General features: G+C 35.1%; 1 protein-coding gene across 1 annotated transcript in view; it reads left to right on the top strand.

Annotated features, from left to right (window-relative positions):
* The window catches only part of ADAMTSL1 (ADAMTS like 1), a 385,383-nt gene that overhangs the window by 80,290 nt on the left and 284,466 nt on the right, over nucleotides 1-20,627 (top strand). Inside the window, exon 2 of the mRNA XM_062513020.1 lies at nucleotides 8,297-8,416. Within this exon, the coding sequence (XP_062369004.1) occupies nucleotides 8,297-8,416 (120 nt within the window). The remainder of the gene's footprint in view (nucleotides 1-8,296; nucleotides 8,417-20,627) is intronic.

Raw genomic sequence — 20,627 nt, 5'->3', positions numbered from 1 at the left:
GGTAATTTAAGTACCGCTAATTGTGATATATGTTGCAAAACAATGGTCAATCTTATTTTATGCTTACTTTCATGCCAATAACAATTTGAAATCCATTACTGTTGTTTAGATGACATTTGGTAATGAATGATCTTGCTAATCTTAGATGATTATTTGTTCATGCAATTTAACATAGTTTTGACAAAACAGTTTCTATTTTGTCCCTTAGGAAAATACTGCAGATCAGTGACAAGGTGTATTGATAAATGAACGTGCTGAGGTCTATACAATGATTTCTAAAGATGTTAGTTGCTCCACAATCTAATCCATTCTAATCCATGTTACTTGCACAACACATACTAATTCTGGCCATTTAAAAACTGGTGCAGCTTCTAAATATTTACAGTTGAGTTAATCGTTCAGTAGCTGTTCATGGTCAATCAAGTAAGGCAGTGAAAGAAACAGCAGAAAATTAATTCTGTAGACCTCATCTTTTGATTTTAATTTTGTATCATAGAAATTTGTGTGTCTGCTTTCAATTATTTGTAATAATAGTATTTATTTGGCTTGTTTTGGAAAGCAAATCTGTTTAGGCTATGGACACAATCTTGTTCAAATCACAGGAGAATTTTATATTTTTTTTTATAACATTCATGAAGATAAGAAGCCAGACTGATTTAAATATCTCCCATTTATCTAGTAAATGAGGAACTAGTTAATGTTTTGAATTATTATTTCAGCTCTTGTTAATGAAGCTTTTTAACCTTGATGCCTTTTGTGATAGCTACAGCCAGAAAGAAGGTTCTAATCAGCAGGATTTTAAAGGATTTCTATGGCTTTGGGGTTTTTGCTTCTATTTGGCTTCATCTTTTTTATCCCCACAGTTTGCTTTTTTTTCTTTTCTTGTTCTTTCTTTACTTTCCCTCTCTCTCCTTCCTTTTACCTTTTTTTAGTTTTTTTTTGTTTTGGGGATTTTGTTGTTGTTTTTTGGGTTTCTTTTTGTGTTTTTGTTTTTCTTTTTTTGGCTTTGGTTGCCTGGCAGCCAGATAATTGCTGTGTTTTTGTGCATACTGCATTTTTGCCCCTCCATTTAGTGGGGCCATATTGGCTTTCTCTCTTACTAGTACACTGTGGGTCAAGTGTAGGCATGTGCATGCTTTAACAAATTTATCCCCATCATTGCTAATGTCTGTTGAAGATTTTAGTAGCTGGTGGTTTTGTCTGAGGGACACTTCAAGCTGTAATTCTTGAGTGCAAATCACTCTTTGTTTCTTTTGTTCATTTATAATGAGAGACTGAAATGGAGCTTAAATAATTCCTTCAATGAAAACATTAACCAGACTCTGCTATTGTGGTTGTTTAAGAACTGAAAATAATTAGCACAAACCCACATTTCCTTCACAGAACTTTAAAAGAAGTCAGGATATTACCATTAGGATAATAATGAATTCAGTCTCTGTGGAAAGGCAAGGAGGATAGAAAAAAGATTAAATATATTTCAAGACTAGCAAAAAGATTTCTAGTGGGAACATTTCACTGTTGAATAAAACATTCCCTTGGGAAATACATTGCTACTGGGGCTTGTATTTTAAGGCATCATGTGAGAAGCCAAAGAAGAACATCCTTATTCTTTAAAAATTCTAAACATACAAACCCACTACAAACACTAGCCAATTTCCTAAGACACTGGCTGTTAATTTAAAAATTATAATAATATCTGTTTGGAAAGACTGGAATCAGAAAGCAATATTATTGATGGTCAGGTCTCAGGAAAAAATTGTTTTCCACAGTGGTAAAGTCTTTTTGTTTCATTCCTTCCCTCATGTAACCTTTTCTGCCCAGGGCACGCAATCTTATTTTGAGCTATTAGAAGAAGATACTGCAGTAGTTGAAAATACTGGCTTAGAATTTATTTAGTGCATAAGTCTAGACAACCCTTTCTTCCATTTGAAAGACAGCTAGTAAGCTGGAAATCAAAACCATAAAATCTAAGTATTGTAAGGCAAGAACGAGCTATTATCTGTCCATGAAAGGAAAAACTGTAAAACTAACCTCTAAAGGTTACCTTAAAAAAAAAAATGTTCATGAACAAAGAGAAATTCCCTTCAAACCTTACTTACAGGAAAGACAGAAAGAAATATGATGACAGCAGTTAGCTTTGACGTGGGACAGTCTCTTCCACCTTCAGCAGAGCTGCTGAATCTTTGCCAAGGGAAATAAAGAATTGAAGGTGAAGAACTGACCACAGTTAATCTGCTGAGAATCTGAGTGCTTTCTCATGCCCTATTTGCTGCATGAGAGATGTGTGGACAATCACCTGAGTTTTCTTCTGCCTTCTCACGTGGTAATAAACATTTTTTGCACATTGACAACACTCCAGAATACCAGTAATGGAGGGTGACTGTCCAGCCTACCTGCAATGGAGTGGCTCATATGAAAACTAACTACACTCACACGAGCACATTTATCACAGGAATATGCACTGGGAATGTCACAGGACATTAAGCACTGGGACCTTAATGCCATCATATGTGGATGATTTATTAAGAAAGCCCACAATTGCTTTAGCTTTACAACAGAGGCCTAGAAATTAAACATATCATGATGTCCAAGGTCATAAAAATTAAAGAAAAATAAAAGTTTTATTGTTTTTTTCCTCGTTGTTTTGGAAATAAAACCATTTGTTTGAACTAATACAAAGAAAATTAAATTTCATGGAAGGGGAGGGATTTTCCATTGGGAGAATAGTCATCTTCACAGCTCTAGAGTCCAATCTGTGAGACAGAAATTATGAAAGAGAAAGAAAAATCTAAACTAGAGCTGCTGCTACCTCTGTCTAAATATCAGGTTTTTTACCTTGGATTCTACCTTATCTCTTATATGGATTCTTCTAGTCTTTGGTTTAAAGCAAGAATTGACTGCATGACAGAAAACACTTAACATTTTAAGACCTTTTACAAATGCATTGGCACAGTCTCTCTGTACACCTGAATCTGCATTGTTCCCTATGGGGACTTAGAAAATTCATTTGGAAAATTTTGAACATTTCTGAAACATATAATAAGGAAACATAGCTTGGAGAATGATGTCCTTAATTAAATAGGGTAGTATCTCCTTTAGGATATGTTTCTCTTAGAAACATAGTGTGCTTATATGCAAGAAATTCCCAGAAGGTGACATGCAGAATAGATTTTAAATTGTGCATAGCTTTCTGGGTCCCCATGGAGGAATGAAAAGTGTTCAGAATGATTAAACGTGGCAGAATTGGGCAGCAATATTTCTGCATATTTTAAATTCTTACATGGACTTTAGTGAAGACTAACAGATTTCAGAATTTAGATTTTGAGCCAGAGTATAATTGCTTCTGAATTTGGGACCTGGTATTAGACTTGTGCCTCCCTCTACTTACCCCTCTTCTAATTTCGTTTTGGAGAATAAAGAAAAGAACATTTGGATCAACATTGCAGCACAAATCTGTGCCAGATTAAAGCCAATAGTAATAATTTCTTATTTCAGAATTCCCCACAAGTTTTTTTAAAACAATTTCTCGAGGCAATAGTGGTAGGAATCAAGTTTATTTGACAGCTAGAAGCTGCTTGTACACACCTTTGAGTCTTCTGGGATGCCTTTTCTTCTTGCATGATTGGCAGGGCTGAAGGATGCAGTAAAGCTCTTGTCACCCATATAAAAATGTGGCACTCTGTGTTGGAAGTGTGGGCAGTAAAGTGGAATGTTGTTGTTGGGTTTTATGGGGAGTAATTCAGAGTTGAAATACATGCACAAGTTGTTATGGTGTTTGGAGTGCAGTTTAGTCTACAAAAAGGCAATGTGCAATAACTTGGCTTCTTAAAGCCTGCATTCCTCACCCCTCATTATAAATGTCACTGCTACCCTTTCTGTTATTTAATACCTTAAATTCTGACATGTTTCCTGTTTTAGTTTGTTTCTGTCAAGAAAATCAAGGATTCACAGTGCTAGTTAGCAAGGTAATCCTCTTTAACAAGAGGAAATAAATAAAGGGAGAGTGTTGGCTGGGATACATCTTTTCATTTGCTGTTTTGTGTTGGGTCTTTTATTTTCTGATTATGTATTTGTCAGCCTGACTCCTCAAAAATTTCTGTCATATGGACTCACACCAATGGAACGATTTCTGTTTTGCATTGATTTAAGAGAGATAACAAGAAACATAACAAGAAACCGAAAAATGAGAAAAATATTATTGCTTAGGCATTTGCTGGAATTTCATCTCATATTAATTTCATAAAAGACTCCCTTGCAGCTGAGCAACTTGAGCAACTGAATACCTAGATATCTTCCTCATGCTGAGAAACTTAGATGATATGCTTTTGATTTTCATCTGCACTTGTGAAACCTCATTTACAATGTTGAACACAAAATCTTGAAAAGTCACATATTGAAACTTATGACTGCTGCTGCTACAGGTAAGATTTCTGTTAGGCCACTCTTTCTTTGTATGGTTTGCTCACTGCTTAAGAAAGGCTATTTTGGAGTATTTTTGGAGATATTTTCTAAGCTAATCAAAAATTGAGTGAAGATAGATGAGAAATATGATGGTTGTGTTACAATGAAAATAGGTTTCCTGAGAGAATGAAATGGTCTTATATATGTAGCCAAGACTTCAAGGAATACTTGAAAAATGGAAAACAATATTTCAGGACATTATTCCAATGTACTGACACTCATCTTTAATGGATGAAGATAATCTACTTGAAGTATGTTTTATCAGATGATGTGTAAGTTAAAGCGAACTCAGAGTGAGCTGCTACTCAAAGCAGAAAAGGCAGAATCAGGCAAAGAATAACCTTCTTAGATGACCACATACTTTCAGTTATCTTCATTTTTTTTACAACTTTACCATTCATATTTGCTAAATTAAAAGCAAAATATTATTTTTATTCTTCCTTTACTTCCATTCTTTCATTACTGCTCTTCTGATTCTTTTATTCTCATATTTTCCTTCATCTTCAGGATCCCAGTGTCATTTTTTTTTTACCCCTTAGCTCTGTTCCTTCTTTCAGAATAGTGCCTCTGACACCTCTTTCCCACCTATGCAATAGAAATAGTCAGAGCATTAATGTTGATATGGTAGACAGTTAAGTTTTAAAGCTTAGCAATGATTTATTGATATTAGTGATATTGCATATGCATTCTTTATGGAAAAATTTCATTTATTTTGAAAAACTGATTGGAATTTTAGTAACAACAAGCTGACTGGTCTTATAAGGAAAAGAATTTTTGGAATCTGGGGGTATTTTCATAGGAACAAAATAAGCAAATTGGAAGGTGAATCATTGGTTACAAAGTGACTCTTTACATTGTTTGTAGTTTGTCTTCTGAAATTAGTGACACAGGGATCTGGACAGGCGGGGTTGATGCAAGGCCAGTGGCATGATGTTCAACAAGGCCTGGTGCCATGTCCTGCACTTGGGTCACAACAACCCCGAGCAGTGCCACAGACTGGGGGCAGAGTGGCTGCAAAGCTGCCCAATGGGTAAAGGACCTGGGGGTGCTGGGGACAGTGGCTGAACATGAGCCAGCAGTGCCCAGGTGGCCAAGAAGGACAGTGGCATCCTGGGCTGTTCCAGCAATAGTGTGGCCAGCAGGACCAGGACAGGGATTGTCCTCCTGTACTTGGCACTGCTGAGGACACACCTCAAATCCTGGGTTCAGTTTTAGGTCCTTTGTAACAGGAAGGACACTGAGGTGCTGGAGCACGTCCAGAGAGGGGAAATGGAGATGATGAAGGGTCTGGAGCACAAGTCTCATGAGGAAAGTGTTAGGGTAGTTGAGGGTTCTTAGCCTGGAGAAGAGGAGTCTCAGTCTTATCTCTTCTCCAATTAACAAGCAATAGGATAAGATGAAACAGCCTCAAGTTTTGCTGGGAAGGTTTAGAGGAGATACAAGAAAAATTAATCACAGAAAAAGCTGACAAGCGTTGCAACCAGCTACCCAGGCACATAGTTGAGTCACCATCCCTGGGGTTATTTAAAAGACATCTGGATGAAAGCACTTAGGGACTTGGTTTAGTGGTGGACTTGGCAGTGCTGGATTAAAAATTGGACTGATGATTTTACAGATCTTTTCTAACATATACAATTATATAATTTTATAATTTTATTACTAGTTTTTGTGATCACATATGTTTAAAATCACAAGTGGATGTTATTATTTCAAAGTAAAATAAAAAACAGATTTCCTTTCTTGAAATAGCTTTAACTATTTGAACAGTTTTTGCCAGTCTTGAATTGAAACATTTTTATGAAGTATTACCTATTTCAAGAACATTTTTATTTGTATGATAACGATGTCCTAAAAGAATACATGTCTGTTATAGAGCGTCTTTTTCTTTGGGGCACATGCATATCTTTTCCTCAGACACCCCTGAGGATGTTATGACATTCATTGTTATAACTCAATAATATAAGAAAAAAAAAATCAGTGGGTGTATCTCTCAATGTTATCCACAAGATGGGAAGCTAACTATAAATTTTAAAACCCTACTCCTGTAAAACTATTCCTTTTATGGGATGTGCTTTTTCTCTTGTGTTTTTAAAAAAAATTTAAAAATTTACAGCTGAGGATCTCAAAGCAACTGGAAGAAAAGTGCGTTCTATTTCACTACTAAGAGGCAAGAATTTTACATCCAATAGAACATCTATTATATTTAGGAGCATATAGTTTGGATTCAGGGACTCTTCATTCTTCCCATTACCCACTTCATAGAAATTACAGTCGTTCCCTCCCCGCCCCCCTCCCCCGGAAATTAATTAGATCATCTTCTTCTAGTCAGCCCATTATAATTGACCTGGCTTTACAGAAGCTCTGATCTAAGTTCCTAGCTGGCAGAGACTCCTCCAAAAAAGCAATACCAACTCATTTGTAGGGAATGGAAGGCAAATCTGTACTTCATTCTCCCACTGGACCACTACAATGTTATGTTGCTCACCGGCCCTTTGAACTTCTCAGTTAGAATATGCAAAGACAGATTAACTCTGGCACGTGGCTATACAGAAGGATGAGTAGAAGAAATAACCATAATAGAAATGGCAGACCACAGACTTTCTTCTTAGTAAAAGGTAGTAATTGCAGCTCTTGTGAGTGTGCTTATCATAGTAAGGAAATACTATATCCTCTGTACCTAATTATAGTATATTATAGCATTTTATCTAGTATCCATCTCTGAAATGGATAACATAAAACCAATACTTTTTTACTTTTCTGGAACATAAATCAGAATCTCATATAAATAAATTATTTTTGGTAATGGCATTTGCCTAATTCACACTAGTGTCATGGTTGCTGTTGACAAATATTAATGTATTCTTACTTAGTCATTTTGATAAAACAAACTGTTCTCTCAAACTGAATGATCTTCCAAATAAGTTATGAAGTGCTGGTAAAATCTACTTGATTTCCAGAGATACGACAGTCCCTGGTTGTTAACAATGTTTATGGATATTTCACCTGTAGTGGAATTTCTTAGAGTCTGTCTAGTGAAACAACAATGTTCTGACATGTTCCAAAACCCTCTCTGATATTTCACTGGTTTCCAAAACTTTTACGTTATACCTAAAAAAGTTCTTTGGCTTGAACAAAGAAAAATAGATATGAGAACTTGAAGAATGTGTATTTGTTTTCATTATTCATTTCTAAAATCTATAAAAATGTCTTAATTGTGCCTAGGACACTTTGATAGTAATTGGTTAGTTAACAACTGATGAAACAACCTCTTTCTCAGGCAGTTTACATATGTATATATTCCTAAAATAACAATAGGCACAAAGTTAGTTTACATGCATTTTTTGAATGCATGTGCATATTGGAATTTACTAGGCAAAGTACTTTTAAATAATTTTTTCCTGTCCCTTCAAAGTTTTAAGATCTATCTTCTTAGGATAGAGCAGTCAAAATGCTGGACAAACATTATCTGTTTTATAAAGTAAAAATACAATTTAAATATTAACTAATTTCACAAAAGAGTTTTTAAATGTTAACTGTCTTATAAACCATAGATGTACATATCAATATAGAAACTTCTTCCAAATAATATAGAGACTTCTTCTACAACATAACTTCATATAAATGGAAATTATTTATAACCGTACTGGCATTCCTTAAATACATGTCAGTGTTCTCATTAATGGCAATGCTGTCTGGTTAGAACAAGTGTAGTAATGGAAGACAGAGGACCATTAATTAGCCTTTTAACCTTCTGACCATATTTTTTTGTATATTAGGATCATGTCTATGACAGAATTAAAATTTAGAATTTCCTAATATCATGTTTTCCTTCTAGGTTTTTGGAGATCAAAATCAAGGAGCAGTTTTCCTTCGTGAATTTACATTGATTCGGAGAGAAAGTCTTCACGATGATTTCCTCTCTGATTTGCTGAATAACCACAAAACAGAAGACCCGGTAGGAATCTTCTATTATTCCAAAACATTTTATAAGAAATTATTGCAGGAATACAGATTTTTGTGATAGGTCTTTCATTCTGTTTCATTAATCTATAGAAAGTAATGAAATTAGTTTGTTTAAGTTGAAAATGTTATCCTAAAAATATTGTAAATTCTGTGTAATAAGGAATGTTCATATGGAGGGCTCATGGGGGTTAATGCATATGAGTTTTTATAATTTAAACACAAACATTTTCAAAAAAACACACAGATGGGTCTTCTGCTTTCTAATGGTATTTTTTCTTATTCGGAATTTTGGCAGTCTAAATTGTTACCATTGTTTGCTTTGTACATGCAAAGGGAGATTATTTTCATTAAATATGAATGAGTAAAGATAAATTAATAGGTTACATAAAATTTATAATGATTTTAAAGGAATAATTTTATTAAATGTAATGAGAAATCTAATAAACACAAAAACAATTTTATGAAAAATATATTTTCACTCTCTTCTGTATATGCTCGGCAAGATATTTATTTTCAGTCTGAAGGATTCCATGTCGTCGAGCAGTTGATATTTTTGAAGAGAAGAATGTAGAAGTAACTTGAGAGTCATGTATAATCTGGCTTTAATATAAAATGAAACAAGCCAGCAGATTTTAAACTGCATCAAATTTTCTCTACCAAGATGATTAAGGTACTAGACCATCCATCTTGCAAGGAAGGGCTGAGGGACCTGAGCCTCTTCAGTCTTAAGAAGAGGCAATGGAGAGGGGACCTGATAGATACGTACAAGTACCTAAAGGGAGGGTGTCAATGGATGGATCCAGGCTCTGCTCAGTTGTGCCAAACAACAGCACGAGACGCAATGGGCACAAACTGACACACAGGCAGCTCCACCTGAACAGGATGAGGAGCGTCTTTTCTGTGCAGTGACCGAGCACTGGAACACATTGCCCAGAGAGGTTGTAGAGTTGTCCCCTACAGAAGAGATATTCAAGAGCCATCTGGACATGATCCAATGCCATGTGCTCTGAGATGACCCTGCTTGAGCAGGGAGGTTGGACCAGATGACTCACTTTGACTTTCAGTCTCATGTCTTCTGTAATTTTGTAAACTTTCTGATATTCTCAAGGGCTGATACGTCTTGATGTCTAACAAATTGTGGTTTAACAGAAGCAGTGGCACATTAGCATTTGATATAACCAGAAACTGGTGATGCATTTTAGTGATTAAATACTTCATAGGATTAAGTATTCATTTACTTTGTAGGATTGGATGATTCTAGGAATTTGTGTTGGCACAGCCAATGTTAGCCCCTTTTTAATCAAGTTTTATCTTTCTTAGGTTATCTTTCTTTGTACATGAGGGATTGTTGTCCAATTATCATTGGTGGGATTGTGTAGAACTAGGACTTCAGAAGGGTGGATGTCTTTTAATAAGTCTTACTGCTCAGGTCAAAGAAAATAGTAAGCAAAAATAGTGAAGGCATTAAACAATCCACTGCAGTTTTGCTAACCCATCTGCTCTCAGACAAGTTTTCCTTTGTGCTTTAATATTATTAAAATACAGTTAAAATCAACACTTTATTCTACCATTTCAGGTAATTTTACAGCACTTCAGGATTTTATTAAGCAATTGCTTTGTTCCTAGAATGCCTGTAATTGTTCCTCTTTAAAGCCATTTATTTGCTGTGGTCCAGAGAAGAAAATGGCACTTTATTACAATTATGTCACTTGCGATTTGTTGTTTTTCTCAGTTCTGCTGGTTGTATGCATGTTTATAAGTGTTTTATGTTCCAACAAGCATAAAATACTCTGCAAAATATTGATAGATTTCACTTCAAGGCAGTGTTCTTATTTTTTTTAAATTGCTTTCATGGTTCCTGTAACATACCTGTGATCTTCTTTCTGCACAGTTATAAGTGCCTGAGAACACATCTACACTGAATAGTGCCCAGAAAATATGACTTTGCAATCTACATTTGCATATGATTTAAAGAACTTTACCAATCTCTGTGATACCATCTTCTACTACTGAAGCACATAACATTGTGGTTATGTGACTGATTTGGTAGGCAACAGGTAGTATGGAAGAACTTGAAATAACTTTTTGGTATTTTGCCTGAAATATTTAAAATCTATGTAACTAGTTCACTGTAAGCCATATAGTCTCTTTCAAAGGTAAGCACTGGTTTCAACCAGGTCTTTATTTAGCACTTATTCAAAATTTCTTCTTCATAACTAATATTGAATTTGTTTTCCAAAATCTCTGTAGCACATACAGGATATGTTATGGATGTAGATTCAAAGGTTCAAAGGTAGATGTTAAGGTGAAAACCATCTATTTTTCTTGAGTGCTTTGAGACACAAGGATCCATTTTTTTTCAATTTACCTCACCTGACACAACATTAAGTTGAGGGGGGAACTATTGACCTCAAATGAAGTCCTGACTGCTCACCATCATTGTCTGTCAAGCTAAAGATAACAGGTAAGGCATCTACAAATCAAAGTACGTGATTATTAAGATATCCAACAAAATGCTACAAGTAGCTCAACTGGAGTGATACAAAAAATGTTATAGAAGCTGTTATAATTTTGCAGAAAAAAAAAGCAAAAACTGTATTTCTGTATTTCAGGATCAATAATTTCCAATTCATAGGACCAATCCTTTCATTCCACTAGTCTCAAGTGAGATAATGGTGTATCTAATGAGAAAAGCAGTGTAAAAGTGTTTTTCTAAAACATAAAAATATATCTAACTATCTTTTATAATAGTTCCCCAATAAATATCCCACTCTGGTTCTTTTCAGAAGCCCTGTGTCTTACAAGGTAAGGTTTTCTGTTTTCATCTTTTCAAAACTGGTGTGCACACAGAGCTACAGTGAATACTGGCCAGCTAGTGTCTTAACTATAATTTAGAAAGTCTTTAAACTTTGCATTTTCCCTTGATGATGACATGAACTGACTTGATGCTTTCTGAGAAGATTCGGGATGGTGATCTGTATTTTTAAGATATTTTCTCAAGTATGCATCTTCACTCCTCTAAAAAAGACCAAGTTACCAATATTTTTTGGGTAGCTGAGAGCATCCAAAATTATTGATTCACTTCTGATGTAGAAAAATAGTGTCCCTGTAACTCCACAGCTGTTTAGGCAAAGATATGTACTTCCTGAGGGACCAGATAAGTCTTTAACATTATGACAGAATAGCCACAAAAAGTGAGCAGACTTAGATAGCTTTCTGGGCCTATGTATTAAAAGCTGTTGGCAATTATGCTGTAGTAATGTCTTGCAGTTCTCAGCAAAAGTTGGACACATGAAAAGAGCTCTTGTTTTCTAGTAAGCTGTCACTAAAGTAAAGATGCCGTGAGGAAATACACTACCTGCTTGCAAGACTGTTTTAAGCAATTGTTAGCAAGATTGTGTTTAAAAGTACAGGTTATCAAAAATATCTTGCACTGTGATATTCAGTCCAATGAAAAATAGGCATCCTATGTAAAGGCTTTATCTTGGTCATTGAAATGACTCAGAGAAATACTTTATTCATCTTTTAATTATATTTCCAGCATTGGAGAAAACAGTCATATTTTCTTACTTTGCCTTTTAATATAAGCACTAAACCCTAGGCTTGTATGTGGTGTATCTCCATCACCATTTTTGTCAGAGAGAAAATTACTAGAAGCCAGAGGAGGATTTATGTTTTTATAATTTTCTGTCTTGTTCAAAGTCAATTGCTGAGATTACACTAACAAAATTATTCAGCTGAAGCCTCTGAGGCGTATTTAACAATTCCTAAGTTATGGTGTTTTCCTACTTCTTCTGGGGAAAATATAGAAAACAATTTAAGAACCTGGGGAAAGTAATTCAAAATATATTGAATTTAAACAGAAACCTTAAGGTTCAGGAAGTTCCTAGTTTAAAGAACGTCTCAAGGATTATGCTCCTACATTTTTGGGGAAGTTCTCTTTATGTGTTCCTGCAAGTAAGGGATGATAATTTGGGTACTCGGGAATTCTGAGGTAACTCTATAAAAAGTGTCTGCTTTACTGAGCAATTGTTTAAAACTTCAGATTAAATCCAAAGGTTTCTGTGCTGAGGTCTGATCCTGAGATAAAGTTACTGTCTAGAAATTCTCTACATCATTACACAGTAAGAAGAAAAGCAAGCCCTTTAAAACACAAAGAAAACTTTCCTCTGACTTGTCTTATCTTGTATTTGCTTTTTGTATGTAAGAGGTCTCTGGTGGAAGTTATGACACTCCTATATATGCTGCTGATGATCCAATTACTTGAAAATCATTATTTTCTCCTGAAAAAACTGTAATATTGACCTAAGTAATTTGGAGTAGAAAGCAGATCTGTGTGTATTTCTTCTTGCACCCAGAGACCAGGCATTATTTAAGATTGTTATTTTCTCTGGAAAATAATCCCCTCAGAGAGATCAAAATCACAAGTGTTTGGGAATGTTTCTCAGTTTATACTTTTAATAATTGCTACATTTTTCCTCCAGGTGAAATTGACTTAAGATAAAAGTTTTTCTCTCAAATATTCATCTGCTTTTAAAAGGGAAAGTATTGATCATGTTCAGAGACCTATGGATCATGTAACACAAAAGTTGGGATGGACCACTGGCATTTGCCCCTTTCCTACAAGTGTTCAGATATTAAAAGATCTGAAGACACTCCTGACCGTCTTTCTAACTGCCTCTTGATAATGATATTTACATCCATTTAAAAAAGAAACATGACCATCGAGTTTTTGGATTCCTAACTGCTCCTATATTTTTCTCTTAGAAAGCAAATCAATGCACCAGTACTCATTAAAAAAAAAAAAAAAAAAAAAAAAAAGAAAAATTACATTCCAAAGCTTTTGAGTCAATGTCCCAGAGCTGCCAAAAATGCCCCATGACTAAATTGAGTGCTGATGTTGCAACAGGAGAAAAGGAAGCCATTTTTAGAAAGATAGAGTTGTAAACATTTCCCACATTAGGAAGATGAAAAATTGTAATGCAACCAAGCCATTGTTTGTATAATGATATAGAACACTGTTTGGTCTACCACAGTAATTAACAAAGTTAAATATATGAATATCGGTTCCAGATAACTCTCTTCTACAACTGAAAATTTTCCTAGGATCTACCAGATTAAGTAGCTTTTCTGTTTGCCTCACTGAATTACTTGAAGCTCTTCTTGCACTACATTGTTTCCACTCTATGTGAGCATAATTCTGAAAGCTAGTAGCTTTTTTTCAGTAGTACAATATGCTCTCTATGTGTCGAAGTCTCTCTATGTGTGCATTTTAATAGAAGTCTTTTGAAACATAGTGTAAATAATTCAAGAAGAAAATTAGTTTAAAATAGTTATTACAATCAAAATATTTATAAGTAGGTTTTCAAAGCAAACACTCAACATCACTGTCTTATAACATGTTGCTTCATCAAAATGAGCAATTGCTTTTTTATATAATTGGCAAAATTTATATAATAGGTTCTATGGAATTTGTTAATTAAAAACAGGTAAAGAGTAAGCATCAAGTAGATGAAAGAATAATATGAAAGGTTTTTTGCAAGAAAGACAGGATACTGGCCTGAGGTATTCCAAACTTCCTCTTCCACCTGAGATCATGAATTTCACCTTGAATTGTTCTATGAAGGCAAAAACGAGTGTAAGGATCTGTAATCTTTTAACAGCTGATGATGATGAAATGAGAGGCTCATTTAAATGTTTTAGGAAAATACTCCTTTTTGTTGGACTTAGCCTACAACCTTGACTAAGAAGACCTTTTTCTACTGCTGTGCAAATGTTTGTGATTTTCTGCATTACAAATATTAACTGATCATGCTAGCAAAAAATGCAATTTCATTTCTTCAGGTATTTGCAAATTTACCATTCCTCGTACTTTCATAATTCTGTTTTAGGGCTACTATATTTTTAATGTTCTGTTAGTTTTCTTTCTTTGTGGACACATATTATATATACCATGTACAGAGATATGTGTACCTCTTTGTCATGTGAATATACCTATCTAGATGCCGTGTTTGCAACACAAACAGCAATCTGAAGTAATGTAGACTTCTTAGCAAATGCTCACAAATCAATTGTTTGAAACAGACTAGAGGAACAAGTTACAGATTATTCTTTCATCTTTGCTTTTTCAGTAGTTACAAAGAGTCTTATGTACTTACCAGAGATCTTTAGATCACAGGCTTCTCAAGAGCGCTTCTCTTGCTTTCAAGGTGTACAGAGCTTTCTTAGCTGCACTGAATACAGACAGAGTTTGTGATCAATGCTGTCTCTTGCAGTTCTAGAGACTCTGCCTGCTATCCTCCACCTCTGGTTAATGCCTCTCAGCATCACTATAAATGAAAGGACAGTGCTCATTCACTAGGGCCCAGGCTGCCTCCTGAGAATGATGTCTGGACAATGCAGCCTAGGGAGCTTCAACAGTCTAAGGGAGTTAACACACCAAAGGGATTAGAGAATCTTAGAAATGCCTAAGCTTCTTCCTTTTGAGTCACACTAAATTATGCAAACCTATTATTCCTGGAAAAAGTATACTCCTGAAAAACCACTGTCTGTGTTCAGAGTCCAAAGTCAGTTTTCAGACCTAAAAGTAAGCCTGTATACATGTATATTTCCTAGCTGTCATGTGGGCCATGATTTATTAAATCATCATCATGTCTGCCCTGATTTATTAAATTTATTCTGGTCTAGGACACTGAAAAAAGGTTTGGGAGACTCCTACCTCTGAACTGTGCAGTAATTACAGCATCAGTAAAATGCAGTGGTAATTATAGAGTTTACACCAATGATCAGAAGGCCTGGATTCTAATATTTTCATTGTCAGTGCCAGAAAATATGTTTCTCTTTCTCTAGGTCTCCTTTCCTTTTCTTCTGTTTGTTTGTTTTATTATTTATTTACTTAAGTATTTATTTATTGAGGATATTGATGTGATTCTGTGATTCTCATCTCATGGTTATCATAAAGCTTACAGTGATGATATAAAAGAATGTGTAGTTTTGAAAATGGCTTTGTACAGCATATCTTTAGACAAAGCACATATATTTCCATGCTCATATAAAGAAATCAACAAGTGGGTTTGCAGGCATGAATAAACCCAGATCAGAATCAAGTACTTACTTGAAGAACTGTATTGTCAAGTTTACTCTGCTTCTAATATCTAGATTTAGAATTGTAAATACTTGAGTACCAAAGAATGGATGACCACAGAATCAGAATAAATCCTGAGTTGCTCATCCTTCATTTCAGTAGCAATAAGCACAACATGGTTTCAATAAAAAATTGCCATGTACTGCAATTTTTATATCATAATTAATGTCTTTAATTTGTTGGCATTTTTGATTAATATTGTATAATTTTCTTACTAAATTCTTATTTGAAGCTTACATTCAAGTCACCTTCATTTTTTTTCTTCTGTGACTTCCATGGCTTCTCTTCCTTGTAGCTTTCAGATTAGCAGTGCAGGCCTGAATCCAAACAGGTAGGGTGTACTCCACTAGAACTTACAAGATGTTGATCAATCTGTTCATACCAGATTTTTTTCAGGCTTTTGGGGAAGCAAGATTGTTAATAAAGTCTGAACAGCAAGTTGATCTGAAAAAATCTGTTACAGGATATAGAGCATATAATATCCAACCTTGAAATGATAATCCAGTGTGGTATTTTTTTGCTGCACAGAGGTTGTTATTAGAGTGTGCTTTCAAAATAAGTGAATTATTTTTTTGCCTTTGTGTAATCTTTTATGCTTACAACATCTTATCCCTAAGAAGTCTTATTAATTTATCATTCTACAGAGAAATTATTTTTTGAATGGGTATCTTATTTCAGTTCCATGTAGGTTTTCAATGTGTCATCCTTACATGACCTCCTTCAGTAGAAATATTTCTTCCCTATTCCTCTGCTAGGTTAGTGTGGGCTCTGAAAAAATATCCTGAATTTGAATATGCTGTGATAGGTACAAATTATAATTCCTGTTTATGATGACGATAGGAATGGATCTGCACTAGAATCAGAAGATAGTGAGATTTGAACAAAAAGGAAGGGTGGGGTATTATCCTTCAAGGATTTTTTTTTTTTTTTCAGTGTAGTGCCTACCCCTAAGAAGATTGTTTTTTTGTGCAGAGATGAGTTTTCCCTGTGCTGTCATGTGTCACAGAAACAGATCTGCTGACCATTCTCCATGCACTGACTTCAGCTTTCAGATGCTATGTATCTTTCCCACTGTACAGTTTCTGGGCTAGAACCTGGGCCAAGAATTTTATTGAGAATTCACAGATAGCAAAAGATGGATTTAATGCGTACTCAGAGTCAATTCCTTCACTTGGTGCTGAAAATTCTGGATGCAGTTTTCTTCATGATGAGAATTTTTTACTTCTTTTCCATCCTGTGTAAAAAAAATGTGTTGCATTTTTAAATGGCAGAAAAAGTGCGCTGTTATTCCTGCATGCATTGCATCAATTCTTTATGATTTAAACTGGAATTGTGAAAAAACAGCTTGCAGATCCTATTATATATATGAGTCTTAACCAATCAAATATGTTGTTTTTCAAATATATAAAGAAATACACCTAAGGAATGTGAGGAATATTGGATAATATATTCTTGTTTAGAAATCACATGTTTGCGTTATAGTTAAGTGGAATTCACAGAGTTTAGAATATGTATGCATGATTTTTTTCTCCTTTTGGTTTTAACATACAGAGAAGAAAATATGAGAGTGATTGATTCTGGAAGAAGTTCTATAAACTTTTCATTGCTTGATTCTGCCCCCTTCCCCCCATCCCCACCCCAAAAACAAAAACCAAAAAAACCCAAACAAACAAAAAAAAACCAAGCAACCACAAAACTAAAAAAAACCCTAAAAATACAAAAAAAAAAAAAAAAAAGAAAAGAAAACAAAGACAAAATAAAAACAAATGAAGAATCAAAAATAAGTCTATTTTATTCCTTTGTATTAAGCTGGTGAATTTGTTGGAAACCTGATATCCAAAATAGACTTTTGATGCAGTATCGTCAGTAGAAGTGAGTGATTTTTCAATTAGTAATTAAAAATCACTTGCTTGTTGAGGTTTAAAAATCCAGCAAGATGAACTAGCTTTAATGAAATTGCTTTGAAAGGAGCAAGGAAGGGAAAGAAAAAGAGCTGTAAAGGGAAGAGGTTGTGTATTGGGCAGATATTTGTTCTGTTCTCATGTTTCAGAAATGGTAGTCTGCTAAACTTTGTACATATCACATGCTTGTTTAAACTTTAGAAAACAGAGCTGCATTTTAATTTAAATTGCTACTTTAACAAAAATATTAAAATTTCTATTTCAGCAATATATTTTCAGACTTAATCCACCTATTTTAATTGTGTTAAAAATGTTCTTTCAGCTGTATTTTATCACATTCACATTTCAACATACTTCTGAAAATTCCCACTAGTATTATATGCAGACAGCTCAGTCATTTAGTTTCCTTCAGTATCTGTGTGTTTAAATGCCCATGAGAAACTGCCAAATAATAGCCAAATTATTTTTTATTTTATAATTTTTATCACTCTTGGCATGAGAATGGAAGAAAAAACAGTTCAGCATGCCTCAAAGTCTCTCCTCTCAAGGCAGAGGCTCTATCCCCACTGCCTTGGTGCTTCCTCTCACCTCCAGTCAGTTTGTGGATGTTTTCCTGGCATGCAGGGTGATATTCACAATGGGATCTGATGTACAGCAGAGAGGGGCAGATCCCGTCCCAGGTTCTGGGGCTGTCTTGTGCCCAGACAATGCTGTCCCTGACTGCTGACTGTGTGCATGCTGGCCACTTGCTGCCCTGTGGGGCCATCCCCCAGAGCCCCCACCTGCACCCACAGGGTTCTGCCTTCCTGGGGAAGACATTCCTGATGGCAAATTTCTGTCAGGGTCCTTTTGGCCAGCTAGCATGTCATTAAGTATAAATAATAACAAGAATTGTTTTGAATGCAAATAACAGTGTCCAAGACTGACATGTGAACAAAACTTGGCTGTCCACAGAAGGTACAGTAGAAACAAACATGGAAGCACAGGCAGGCATGAGAGATTACTAGTGGTCTTGTTATGAATTGCTTAAAATGACAAGATTGCATCAGGATTTTAGTAGGCCTTACAGGCTGTCATATCTAGGTGTTCACCACTAGCTAGAAATGGAAGATTTCAGTGTATTTGTTCTTTGGGAGAGCTGCAATATAAGCAAAAGGAATCACCAGTGGTGATTCTGTACTAATTAATCTGCAATGGAGAATGAGCTCACATATCAGATTAACATCTCCAGTATTTTTCTCCTCATTAAGCAACTAAAAATCAGAAGCTTGCTATTAACAATTGTTGCAACCTGCATATCTGTTAAGGTGTCTGCAGGTAAAGAAGCAGGAAGGGCCTTTGCAGAGGTTTCACAGAGATGTGTATTCCAGCCATGCGTGTGTGTGCACTGTCCGTGGTTCAGAGAACAAAGGCCTGGTCAGGGTCCAGGTCGAAGTCCGTGGAGTGGGGAAAACATCAGGGATCAATTACCAGGGGACATGGGGATGCCACAGAGTTGGGGTTAGGGCAAGGGCCAACTGGGACACAGAGTGGGAGTGACTGAAAGGCTGAGGGACAGGGAGAGTGGCATGGGACTGACCAGGGAACAGAAGAGGGGTAGGTACACTGGTGTGACACAACAGGGTTAGCTGTTCTGAGAGGACAGCTGAGAGAAGCCTCTTGTGTCTCCCTAACTAGGGAATGCCTTTTAGGGTCTCCACAAACAATTATAGTAATTGGAAATATTTCTTATTTTTTCCCTTTTGTTGCAGTTTCCATAGATGGAGTTTAGTGGCTTGTGGATCATTGATACTATTTTAAATAAAAAAAAATATTGCTTATGATAACAAGAAATTATTTTGACACTGTCCTCAGTGGCCTGGAGACCTGTGGTAAAATACATTGCTTATTGTGTGGTCGGGGTTACAGAGCACCACCAGGCTGACATAACTCCATTTAAGAGACATGTTTGAGGAAGAACAATTAGCCCTTGACTTTTACCTGAGTTCTGCAAAAAAACAAAAGCTGTCTTACTCAATTGTGAAATTCAGTGCAAATGTATGATTGTGAACATATATTTTATAATAATTTCGTGAATAATGCTACTAAAATATTGTGAATACATGTAGAAATTAACCCCTCTTTCTCTATATATCTTATTTACATTAATATCAGTTAAATTATCTCACATTAAAATCAGTTTACTGGTTAAATGTAATAAAAAATACACCCTCCTCCTCAAATTTTATTATTAAATCATATAGCACTCTCTAGCAATCATACAGTCTCTCTAACAATCATTTCTTCTTCTTTCCTTCTTCCTCCCCAGAATTCTTATGTCTTTCTTAAAAATTTCAAAATATTTTAGCTTTTTTTTTCCCTCTGGATATGCTTGAACTCTCTTTGTCTGCTATTTCTTCTCTTTTTCTTCTTAGGAGGTCATCTAGTTCTAGTGGGGTAAAAATAAGGTGAAATCTGTGTTAACCAAGTCTTGCCATTTTCCACATCTGTTTTTTGGTTTTTTTTCAACTATTTCTGTCTTACATTGTATTTTTTATAATGCAAATCCTACAGTTCATTCCTGAAAACTCTTGTTTTTGTAGAAGACACAAGTAAAATTAAGGACATCTGAGTATAATCTTCTATGAGGTACTTACATGCCAAAAGTACCTTGCATTTTCTTTCAAGCAAGCTATCTTATTTACTGCATGGAGATAACAAAGAAAAAAAAGAGAAAGAAATAATTAATGGAACATACCCCCTGTGGCAGAAGACATCATCTTTTTCTTCATATTATAACCCTCTCATCACCAACCCATCATCAGAATTCTATTTATATTGTTTGCTGCTTGAAGTGCAAGACTATTCCAAAGCCTCATTGCTTTCATAATTAGAAATGTTACTACATAGTTATATTATGTTTTGCATTTATCTTACAAAATAAATCTGCTAAGACTACCCCACTAGATTTTTTAAAATATATTTTTAAACTTTTGGATGTTGTTGAATAGATTTTCTTAGAAACTTTCTGCCTTCTGAGTTGAGTGTAAGTTAAACTAGTGCTTATCCTAGATCTGATGGATGGTTTGTCTTGTGATAAGGACTAAAATAGTGACCAGCACTATGTATCAGTCCAGCACAAAAATTCTTTCTTTACAGTGGAAATGCTTGACTTAATG

This window comes from Cinclus cinclus, chromosome Z (genome assembly GCF_963662255.1).
Source record: "Cinclus cinclus chromosome Z, bCinCin1.1, whole genome shotgun sequence".
Taxonomy (NCBI): Eukaryota; Metazoa; Chordata; class Aves; order Passeriformes; family Cinclidae; genus Cinclus; species Cinclus cinclus.
The sequence above is the reverse complement of the archived record's forward strand: the minus strand, read 5'-3'. Positions and strand labels throughout refer to the sequence as shown.